Source organism: Oncorhynchus nerka, linkage group LG27, assembly GCF_034236695.1.
Source record: "Oncorhynchus nerka isolate Pitt River linkage group LG27, Oner_Uvic_2.0, whole genome shotgun sequence".
In the NCBI taxonomy this organism is placed as follows: domain Eukaryota; kingdom Metazoa; phylum Chordata; class Actinopteri; order Salmoniformes; family Salmonidae; genus Oncorhynchus; species Oncorhynchus nerka.
In genome coordinates this window covers 54,137,624-54,149,700 of record NC_088422.1, presented here as the reverse complement: position 1 = coordinate 54,149,700, position 12,077 = coordinate 54,137,624, and the positions used below count along the sequence as shown (strand labels likewise).

General features: G+C 44.7%; 2 protein-coding genes across 2 annotated transcripts in view; both read left to right on the top strand.

Moving 5' to 3' along the window:
• Positions 1 to 3,607, top strand: part of LOC135565117 (rho guanine nucleotide exchange factor 28-like) — a 32,621-nt gene extending 29,014 nt beyond the window's left edge. Inside the window, exons 2-4 of the mRNA XM_065011151.1 lie at positions 163 to 290; positions 2,516 to 2,793; positions 3,430 to 3,607. Coding sequence (XP_064867223.1) covers positions 163 to 290; positions 2,516 to 2,793; positions 3,430 to 3,607 — 584 coding nt within the window. The remainder of the gene's footprint in view (positions 1 to 162; positions 291 to 2,515; positions 2,794 to 3,429) is intronic.
• Positions 3,608 to 3,669: 62 nt separating this feature from the next.
• LOC115112507 (rho guanine nucleotide exchange factor 28-like) overlaps positions 3,670 to 12,077 on the top strand; it is a gene marked incomplete at its 5' end in the record, with an annotated part of 45,128 nt that continues 36,720 nt past the window's right edge. The window contains 3 exons of the mRNA XM_065011150.1: positions 3,670 to 3,711; positions 3,942 to 4,053; positions 7,570 to 7,612. Of these exons, the coding sequence (XP_064867222.1) occupies positions 3,670 to 3,711; positions 3,942 to 4,053; positions 7,570 to 7,612 (197 nt within the window). The remainder of the gene's footprint in view (positions 3,712 to 3,941; positions 4,054 to 7,569; positions 7,613 to 12,077) is intronic.

The window sequence follows — 12,077 nt, the reverse complement described above, 5'->3', positions numbered from 1 at the left end:
TTTATATTTGTTTTTTATATTGTCAGTGTTGTGTTTGTCCTCTTTGAAGTACCCTGTCAGCCCGGAATGAATTGCCCCTTGAGATTAATGAAGTTGTATTGTACTAGTAGGAAAGGTAACTAATAATGTAATATAAAATGTTCCCCCTCTCTCGGTGTGTAGAGAAGAGCCAGTCAATGAGGAGGGCCCAGGCTCTGTCCTCTACTCTGGCTGCTGCCTCCAGACTCTCAGCCATGATCCACCAACCAGGGAAGGACCAGATGCACACTAATGCCATGCTGGTGGACCAGGTGAGTTGTCATACCCAGGTTTTTAGGGCTCCGGGCAGCCGAGCGGAAATGGAGGAAAACTCGCCTCCCTGCGGACCTGGCATCCTTTCACTCCCTCCTCTCTACATTTTCCTCTTCTGTCTCTGCTGCTAAAGCCACTTTCTACCACTCTAAATTCCAAGCATCTGCCTCTAACCCTAGGAAGCTCTTTGCTACCTTCTCCTCCCTCCTGAATCCTCCTCCCCCCCCCTCCTCCCTCTCTGCAGATGACTTCGTCAACCATTTTGAAAAGAAGGTCGACGACATCCGATCCTCGTTTGCTAAGTCAAACGACACCGCTGGTTCTGCTCACACTGCCCTACCCTGTGCTCTGACCTCTTTCTCCCCTCTCTCTCCAGATGAAATCTCGCGTCTTGTGATGGCCGGCCGCCCAACAACCTGCCCGCTTGACCCTATCCCCTCCTCTCTTCTCCAGACCATTTCCGGAGACCTTCTCCCTTACCTCACCTCGCTCATCAACTCATCCCTGACCGCTGGCTACGTCCCTTCCGTCTTCAAGAGAGCGAGAGTTGCACCCCTTCTGAAAAAACCTACACTCGATCCCTCCGATGTCAACAACTACAGACCAGTATCCCTTCTTTCTTTTCTCTCCAAAACTCTTGAACGTGCCGTCCTTGGCCAGCTCTCCCGCTATCTCTCTCAGAATGACCTTCTTGATCCAAATCAGTCAGGTTTCAAGACTAGTCATTCAACTGAGACTGCTCTTCTCTGTATCACGGAGGCGCTCCGCACTGCTAAAGCTAACTCTCTCTCCTCTGCTCTCATCCTTCTAGACCTATCGGCTGCCATCGATACTGTGAACCATCAGATCCTCCTCTCCAGCCTCTCCGAGTTGGGCATCTCCGGCGCGGCCCACGCGTGGATTGCGTCCTACCTGACAGGTCGCTCCTACCAGGTGGTGTGGCGAGAATCTGTCTCCTCACCACGTGCTCTCACCACTGGTGTCCCCCAGGGCTCTGTTCTAGGCCCTCTCCTATTCTCGCTATACACCAAGTCACTTGGCTCTGTCATAACCTCACATGGTCTCTCCTATCATTGCTATGCAGACGACACACAATTAATCTTCTCCTTTCCCCTTCTGATGACCAGGTGGCGAATCGCATCTCTGCATGTCTGGCAGACATATCAGTGTGGATGACGGATCACCACCTCAAGCTGAACCTCGGCAAAACGGAGCTGCTCTTCCTCCCGGGAAGGACTGCCCGTTCCATGATCTCGCCATCACGGTTGACAACTCCATTGTGTCCTCCTCCCAGAGCGCTAAGAACCTTGGCGTGATCCTGGACAACACCCTGTCGTTCTCAACTAACATCAAGGCGGTGGCCCGTTCCTGTAGGTTCATGCTCTACAACATCCGCAGAGTACGACCCTGCCTCACACAGGAAGCGGCGCAGGTCCTAATCCAGGCACTTGTCATCTCCCGTCTGGATTACTGCAACTCGCTGTTGGCTGGGCTCCCTGCCTGTGCCATTAAACCCTACAACTCATCCAGAACGCCGCAGCCCGTCTGGTGTTCAACCTTCCCAAGTTCTCTCACATCACCCCGCTCCTCCGCTCTCTCCACTGGCTTCCAGTTGAAGCTCGCATCCGCTACAAGACCATGGTGCTTGCCTACGGAGCTGTGAGGGGAACGGCACCTCAGTACCTCCAGGCTCTGATCAGGCCCTACACCCAAACAAGGGCACTGCGTTCATCCACCTCTGGCCTGCTCGCCTCCCTACCACTGAGGAAGTACAGTTCCCGCTCAGCCCAGTCAAAACTGTTCGCTGCTCTGGCCCCCCAATGGTGGAACAAACTCCCTCACGACGCCAGGACAGCGGAGTCAATCACCACCTTCCGGAGACACCTGAAACCCCACCTCTTTAAGGAATACCTAGGATAGGATAAAGTAATCCTTCTCACCCCCCTTAAAAGATTTAGATGCACTATTGTAAAGTGGCTGTTCCACTGGATGTCATAAGGTGAATGCACCAATCTGTAAGTCGCTCTGGATAAGAGCGTCTGCTAAATGACTTAAATGTAAATGTTTTTAACCAGGTAGAATATGGTGGACCAGGTGATCTGCCACAATGAGGTTACAACCAGGTAGATGCTGGTGGACCAGGTGAGCTGTCATAACCAGCCATAACCAGGGATTGGACTGCTTTTGTCCCAGACACTGACCTCTCACCTGTGCCCCTGCTCAGGTGGATGACCTGGATATAAAGTACCGTTCTTCAGTGGAGGAAGAGGTGAGCTCTGTACCACAGAGGAACAACCCTGCCTGGGACTCCTTCTTTGGAAGTCTCCCTGGCTCCATGGCTCCTCACAGGGACCAGGCCTTCCCCCTTCCTTCCTCTCCCTTGGCCTACCCCTTTCCTTTCTCTGGTGGTGGAAATAGGGGGAGGATACAGCCGTCCGTCTCCCTCTCCTCTGGGCTCAGTCACAGAGGAACCAGTCAGCCTGAGAAGACCTGTGTACTGAGGTAAGTACCACACCCAAACACCCGCGCTCTGCTCTACCATGCTTGGTTAGTTATAGTTAAGTAAGGTCAAAAGCCGACCCAAAATATTTTTGGGGGTTTCATAATATGTTACTGTTGCATACTTACTGGGGTCTCAAAGATCTCCATGTTAATGTATTTTACAATGTAATTCCTCTAAAGGTGTCAATCAAAAACCAAAACTAACTTAAATGTAAAATAAGCTTTCTGGTCCATTACTGTATCCAGCACAGTAGCTGTAACAGCAGTAGGGATGAAAGTCACAGGAAGTCACAATGAACCATTCTCTTTGGTCAAGATGCCGAGGTGAGCAGACACTGAACAGTGCAATCATTCTGCATCCAAGGACTTGTGGTTTCAGCTTCTTTTACGAAAGACCTAATGCAATATGCAATAAAATGCAAATTAATTACTTAAAAATCATACAATGTGATTTTTCTGGATTTTTGTTTTAGATTCCGTCTCTCACAGTTGAAGTGTACCTATGATAAAAATTACAGTTTAAGATTAAGTAGGAAAACCTGCAAAATCGGCAGTGTATCAAATACTTGTTCTCCCCACTGTGTGTATGTATATGTGTGTGTGTGTGTATATATATATATATTCTTTCTCTCTCAGTTCCAGTCTGGAACCAGTAGAGTGTGACAGTTGGGAGGAGGCCACCCTGTGCCAGACTCCCCCCTCCCTCCCCAACTTCTCATCTCCCTGGCAACGCTCCGACCTGCATACTATCTCTGGGGACGAGAGGGACTCCTTTGACAACTCGTTGCACTCCGTAAGAAGTTTGTTAACCTAAAGAAAAGGAGCCCTGAAACCTGAAGGATCTGGAGAAGTATAGGAGTGGGCCAAAATCCCTGAACCAACCGTACACACTCTAACAATTCACACACACCTTCCAAGGTATTTCACACACATACACCCCGACTCCACGTACACACCTGCCAAGTTACTTCACAGATATACACTCAGACTGCACACACTCACCTGCCAAGGTGTGATTGTATTGTGCTGTTATAGTTGTCCCCACATTCGGTTACTGGTTAAATGTGGCTGAAAGCATCACTTATTTTCTCTAATTTTAGTGATACTCCCTTCCCTAATAATCTATGTTTCTTGTGTGTTTCGCTCAGGATCAGTCAGACCCACAGCTTCGTCTGCGCTCTTACTCCTACTCCTCCCCCAAGACCCAGCTTTCACGCCCCCTGTTCACCCGAGATGCAGCGATCTCTGACCTGACAGAAGGTCAGTCACCTTTAACCCCTGACCCCTGACTTCTCTCTTCCCAGGGCCATCCGCCATTTGTCAGACAGAAGCCTGTTTAGGATAAGTTGCAGCTGGGTTCTCTCCGTAGCTCTTCAGGACCTGGGGTCAACACAGTGAACACTCGCTGTGTGTGTGTAACTCCTACTCAGTGCATTCAGCAGCAGTGGCTGCTCCCTTCTTCAGGCTCTCTCTCTCTCTCTCTCTAAACTCTCTCCTCAACCCAGTTAGTAAGTACAGTCTTGAACAGCCCTTTTTGAAACACCGGTCCCCCGAGTTCTGCTATATGAATCTATGGTTGCGCTTGCTGATGTATGGGGCTGACCATATCGTCACTATTGTTGCAGTGATGTAGCCTGGGTGCCTGACTTCTATATTCAGCAGTCTATGAATCTATGGTTGCGCTTGCTGATGTATGGGGCTGACCATATCGTCACTATTGTTGCAGTGATGTAGCCTGGGTGCCTGACTTCTACATTCAGCAGTCTTAACAACATCATTATCATATCAAGACAAACTGGCTGAAACAGGAACTAGACTGGTGCCCAGGCTATGGTGGGAGTGTAGCTATGGTTACAAAGTGCATGGTCCTATCAGAATCCTATTTTGAATATAAATCTCACATTAACTTGAGGCCAGTCTAATACAATGATAACAGGATATGAAATGAACATGGGCTTGTCCCAAATGGTACCCTATTCCTATTTAGCATAGGGCACTGGTTTATACTACTGTACTATATAGGGAATAGGTTGCCATTTGGTATGCAGTACATGTGTTTTGTACCTTGAGGCTTGACAGTAATTCTCTTTGAGGGTTGGTTTGGTTTTGTTTCGTGGAAATGCTTTTGGTTCTTTATGGGGAGATGGTTTTGTTTCTCTCATGGGGAAATGTTTTGGAATTGCTACCGTTTGTCTGTTACCTTTTTCTCCTCCTGTTCTCTCTTTCTGTGACCTGTTCTTCCTCAGCAGCTCTTTCCTGTGTGTGTTTCTTCTCACTCTGTAGGGGTCTGCTGGACCTGGGGCTTTATAGATGTCCTAGTTTACCTCCCAAATGGCACCCTGTTCCCTATATAGTGCACTACTTTTGACAGGTCAATGGAAGTGCACAACACACTCGCCTGCCAAAGTTTAACATAGACAGATGTGTGATTGTATTTGTAGCCCTAATGTTGACCTTTTTCTTCACAGATGACATACTCAAACTGTCAATGTTTGTGTCAATCTAAGTAACAAAATTAAAAAATCCCCATCAAAATCCATCACTTTATTAAGCTATAGATATATATTTTTGCATGGACTGGTCTAAATCCACTGCATCCGCCTATGTCGGCCTTCCGCATCTGCGGTGGAAGGTGGCCGAGCTACAGTGGTGTTTAAGAACATGAGATCCCGAATATCACAAAAACGTCTCATCTCTTTAAAAATATGAATTTCTCACAAACACGATCGTGTTCTCCGTTTTGTTCTACGACCCCCACAAGTGTCACTGGACTCGTCTGACGGTAACCAGCTACCGGTTAATAAAACATTATGGAAGTATGAAGGTACAGTTGAAGTCGGAAGTTCACATACACTTAGGTTGGAGTCATTAAAACTCGTTTTTCATCCACTCCACACATTTCTTGTTAACAAACTATAGTTTTGGCAAGTCGTTTAGAACATCTACTTTGTGCATGACACAAGTCATTTTTCCAACAATTGTTTACAGACAGATTATTTCACTTATAATTCACTGTATCACAATTCCAGTGGGTCAGAAGTTTACATACACTAAGTTGACTGTGCCTTTAAACAGCTAGGAAAATTCAAGAAAATTATGTCATGGCTTTAGAAGCGTCTGATAGGCTAATTGACGTCATTTGAGTCAATTGGAGGTGTACCTGTGGATGTATTTCAAGGCCTACCTTCAAACTCAGTGCCTCTTTGCTTGACATCCTGGGAAAATGAAAAGTAATCACCCAAGACCTCCACAAGTCTGGTTTAGCCTTGGGAGCAATTTCCAAATGCCTGAAGGTATCACGTTCATCTGTACAAACAATAGTACGCAAGTATAAACACCACGGGACAACGCAGCCTTCATACCACTCAGGAAGGAGACTTGTTCTGTTTCCTAGAGATGAACATACTTTGGTGCAAAAAGTGCAAATCAATCCCAGAACAACAGCAAAGAACCTTGTGAAGATTCTGGAGGAATCAGGTACAAAAGTATCGATATCCACAGTAAAACGAGTCCTATATCGACATAACTTGAAAGGCCGCTCAGCAAGGAAGAAGCCACTGCTCCAAAACCGCCATGAAAAAGCCAGACTACGGTTTGCAACTGCACATGGGGACGAAGATCGTACTTTTTGGAGAAATGTCCTCTGGTCTGATGAAACAAAAATAGAACTGTTTGGCCATAATGACCATTGATATGTTTGGAGGAAAAGGTGGAGGCTTGCAAACCGAAGACCACCATCCCAACCGTGAAGCACAGGGGTGGCAGCATCATGTTTTGGGGGTGCTTTGCTGCAGAAGGGACTGGTGCACTTCACAAAATAGTTTTACTGCCTCATGATGCCATCTATGTGGATATATGAAAGCAACATCTCATTCCATCAGTCAGGAAGTTAAAGCTTGGTTGCAAATGGGTCTTCCAAATGGACAATGACCCCAAGCATACTTCCAAAGTTGTGGCAAAGTGGCTTAAGGACAACAAAGTCAAGGTATTGGAGTGGCCATCACAAAGCCCTGACCTCAGTCCCATAGAACATGCGAGGCAGAACTGAAAAAGTGTGTGCGAGCAAGGAGGCCTACAAACCTGACTCAGTTACACCAGCTCTGTCAGGAGGAATGGGCCAAAATTCACCCAACTTATTGTGGGAAGCTTGTGCAAGGCTACCCAAAACGTTTGACCCAAGTTAAACAATGTAATGGCAATGCTACCAAATACTAATTGAGTGTATGTAAACTTCTGACTGACTGGAAATGTGATAAAAGGAATAAAAGCTGAAATAAATCATTCTCTCTAATATTATTCTGACATTTCACATTCTTAAAATAAAGTGGTGATCATAACTGACATTAATCAGGGAATCTTTACTAGGATTAAATGTAAGGGAAAAACGGAGTTTAATTGAATTTGGCTAAACTTCCGACTTCAACTGTAGGTTTGTAGCATCAAAAAAGGGGGTTAAATATGTGTCCAAAACACAAATATTTCCTGAGCTTCTTATATCCCCTAGATGTAGGACAGACACTTCAAAACCTTATTCCTTATGATTTATATTTTGACTGTCTGTTTTGCCATTTATGAATGTGATCTTCAATACATTTCAGTGCACTACTTAGAGTATTATCTGCCCTGGTCAAAAGTAATGCACTATATGGGAAATAGGGTGCCATTTGTGACGTATAAATTAACTCTGCTTCTGGTGTTTATTAGTTGATGGGGACTCCTGGTGAGTCTCACTTTCCTTGTTACTCACATTACTGTCATTCATTGTTACCCTTCCAGAGCATAGAGACTTCAACTTGACTGAGACACCCAGAGAGAAGAGGTATGGACAATCTTTCATTCTACTGTATTTATTTTAGAGTCTTTGCAATGCCCCACCTCTCTAGTGTGTGTATGCATGCGTGCTTGTTTGTGTGTGTGTGTGTGCGCATTTGTGCGTGTGCCTGTGTGTGTGTGTGTAACACGGTCTTAGTTGCCTCTCTAGTTTAGCCCTGTGGTCAGTGACTGGCTGGGCAGGATGTGACATACTTCCCTGTTACATGGCCCACGGGTCAGAATAAACTCGGATTACAACCTCAAAATAACCCCAAATACAACACACACACAGACACCACAAACAGGGCTTTCCTAAACATCTGAACTCATACACAACTTTTTGAATGCTGTAGTTTTGGAAGTGATACTAATACAATAACAACATGCATCATCATTTGAAACAGATATAGTTGTTGATTTACTTGTAATTATTTACTTGTCCATAATATTTTATTTATCTGTGTGACATTATCAGATTGTTTGTAAAGAGTCTTTTCCATGTGTTTTTCTTTTTTAAATCATTCATGATGACTCATACTTGAGTCTCAGTTCATCTCACTAACGTCTCATAACGTCTCGTTGAAGAAACATTAATGCATTGCTAACAGCACAGAGAGCATATGGGATGATGGTATAGCTAGTTAAACTACATACATTATCTCAGTTAATACACAGACAGTCTTACTCCGTCTCTACAACATCGACATTCTAAAATGGTATTCCATTTTAACACAGACGGATGATGTCCATATTATTGCCAATATGCAAGTCTTGCTAAGTGGATGGGTCTCTACAGAAGGTGTAAACTGTTCAGCCAAATGGTTACTTGCATAGTAGCAATATATGAAATAGATGGTATCAATATAAATAAAATAATATGCAGTATGTACAAGAACAATATCAATAACAATATCAGTGATAGACGAGGTAGTTACATTCATAAAATCAGGGGTAAAGTGGCTGAGCATCAGGATTTTAAAAAATTAGTAGCAGCAACGTATGGCGTGTGTTAGGAGAGATTCATTTGAATAGAGGCAATGCAGATTGTACTGATGACTGGTCCGTCCGAACCACGCATGAACAAGGGAATCTATATTAACAGAGCCTGTTAATGTCCTGCCCTTGACTTTGGTTTAGGGCATGTGATGTCCATAGCTTTTTTGGCGCAAAACTCCTAGGTGTGTCCAGTCCAGGTGGTGCTTGTACAGGCTGAACATCTATGGGAGGAAGAATGTCAGCATTGGGCAGCAGCTGAAACCTCGTCCAGACTGAGTACGAACACTCCTTGGCGACAACATCACCAGGTTCCAGAGAATCGAAGATGTAAAACAGGGAATAACAACAAATCTGAAGACATTACAACCTTGCAAAACATCAATTCAGCTCCCAAGTTTATATAAGAAGAATAACCTCATACGATGCAATGAAAATTATTGCCGGTACTGGTTGATCTGTGGCAGCGGCCTGAAGTATTGAGTCAGGTGTTGTTGCCAGCCGTAGCTTTCCACCAGCACCGTACCATCCTCCAATCCAACCAGCTATGGGATGGGGACCCCTGTGACAGTGCTGTCCTTCACAACACCATGACGTGCCTTCATAAATCAAGTTGTTGACTTGTTGTGGTATTCCTTCCCAGCAGACATCAAACAAGCCGCACTTGCGAGGAGTTAAAAAGTAGATGGGACCTGGCTGCATAGGGTCAGAAGGATAGAGCACCTGCAAACAACAAAAGAACAGTAAGACAAATTATAATTAATTGTCTCACCCCTGTCAGTCTGTCTTTACGCAGCTCAGTAAAAGGGATGGTGCCAACAGAGCTCTAAGGAAACTTTGCAGTATTTTTTTTTTTACATTATTTGCTCAGGAAATGTTTTGTGTTATTATGTACAGCCGGGAAGAACTCTTGGCTATTAGAGCAGCGGTAACTCACCAGAACGACCAGCATTACGACCAGGAATAATGACGTTCCCTGGAGCAGATCCTTAGTTCACTCTCCCCAGAGCAATTTAACTTATTCCAGAGGCCGACCCAAAATATTGCAGGCGGAGGAGTCACTTGAGGTGGCCTGCTTGTTCGACTTAGGAGTATATTACTCGCTAATGTTCAGTCTTTGGATAATAAAGTAGATGAGCTGAGAGAAAGGATTTCTTTCTAGAGAGACATCGGGGCATGTAATATACTTTGTTTCACGGATACATGGCTCTCTCGGGATACTCTGTCGGAGTTGGTAAAGCCAGCAGGATTCTCAGTACATCGCTCAGACAGGAATAAATATCTCTTCAGGAAGCAGAAGGGCGGAGGGGTGTGTTTCATAATTAGCGACTCATGGTGTAATTCTAAGAACTCAAGTCCTTTTGTACACCCGACCTCGAATACCTTACAATCAAATGCCGACCATATTATCTCCCAAGAGAATTCTCCACCGTCATTTCCACGGCCATTTACATCCCCCATCAAGCCGATACCACGACCGCCCTCAAAGAACTTCACTGGACATTATGCAAACTGGAAACCACATATCCAGAGGCTGCATTTGTTGTATCTGGGGATTTTAACAAAGCAAATTTGAGTACTAGGCTGCCGAAGTCTATCAATATACCGACTGTACTACTTGCGCTGCTAAGACTCTCGACCATTGCTATTCATACTCCGGAATGCTTACAAGGCCCTCCCCCGCCCTCCTTTCGGCAAATCTGACCACGACTCCATCTTGCTCCTCGCTTCCTATAGGCAGAAACTCAAACAGGAAGTACCCGTGCTAAGAACTATTCAAAGCTGGTCTGACCAATCGGAATCCATACTTCAGGATTGTTTTGATCATGTGCGCTGGGATATGTTCCGGGTAGCTTGCGAAAATAATGTAGGTGCGTACACGGATATGGTGACTGAGTTTATAAGGAAGTATATAGGAGATGTAGTACCCACTGTGACTATCAAAACCTACCCTAACCAGAAACCGTGAATAGATGGTAGCATTCACCGCATTTAACCATGGCAAGGTGATGTGGAATATGGCAGAATATAAACAGTGTAGTTATTCACTCCGCAAGGCAATCAAACAAGCTAAACGTCAGTATAGAGAAAGTGGAGTCGCAATTCAACGGCTCAGACAAAAGACGTATGTGGCAGGGACGACAGACAATCATGGACTACAAAAGGAAAACCAGTCACATCGCCAAGAACAACGTCTTCGTTTTCGGACAGGCTAAACACATTCTTCACACGGTTTGAGGATAACACAGTGCCACCGACGCGGCCCGCTACCAAGGACTGTGGGCTCTCCTTGTCTGTGGCTGACGTGAGTAAAACATTTAAACATGTTAACCCTCGCAAGGCTGCTGACCCAGACAGCATCCCTAGCCGCGTTCTCAGAGCATGCACAGACCAGCTGACTGGTGTGTTTACTTGCATGTTTAATCTCTCCCTATCCCAGTCTGCTGTCCCCACATGCTTCAAGATGGCCACCATTGTTCCTGTAGCCAAGAAGGCAAAGGTAACCGAACTTAATGACTATCGCCCCGTAGCACCCACCTCTGTGATCACGAAGTGCTTTGAGAGACTAGTCAAGGATCATATAACCTCTACCTTACCTGCCACCCAAAACCCACTTCAATTTGCTTACTGCCCCAATAGATCCCATGCCCCAGTACTTTGTATCTGGCCATTTTGAACCTGTAATCGAACCCACAAATGCTGATGCTCCAGATACTCAGCTAGTCTAAAGAAGGACAGTTTTATTACTTGTTTAAAATTAGAACAACAGTTTTCAGATGTGCTAACATGATTGCAAAAGGGTTTTCTTATGGTCAATTAGCCTTTTAAAATGATAATCTTGGATTAGCTAACACAACGTGCCATTGGAACACAGGAGTGATGGTTGCTGATAATGGGCCTCTGTACGCCTATGTAGATATTCCATAGAAAATCTGCTGTTTCCAGCTACAATAGTCATTTACACATGAATAATGTCTACACTGTATTTCAATTGAATTTGATGTTATTTTAATGAACAAAAAATGTGCTTTTCTTTCAAAAACAAGGACATTTCTAAGTGACCCCGAACTTTTGAACAATAGTGTACATATGCAAACTATGCAACCTGTTTTTGCTCTGTCATTTTGGGGTATTGTGTGTAGATTGATGGGGAAAAACTATTTTATCCATTTTATGTACTAAGGTACAGTAACTTATGGTATTGTTTTAAGATGGTCATAAAATTAATAATTTAGCCATTTGATTTTGAATTAGGCCTTTATTGCTGTAGCCCATAGAAATGCATTGAATATCTTGAAAAACCATGAACAAAGGCTCCAAAAACACTAAAGTACATAATTTTAGAAATGGCAAAACCCTCAGTATAGTGATGCAGGTCTTTAGATGTTGTATACGGACACACCCGGCCTGCACAGCTGTATAGGGGAAATGGCTTGAGTCGCACAAAATGGAATATAACATTGCAGATATAGTTCGGA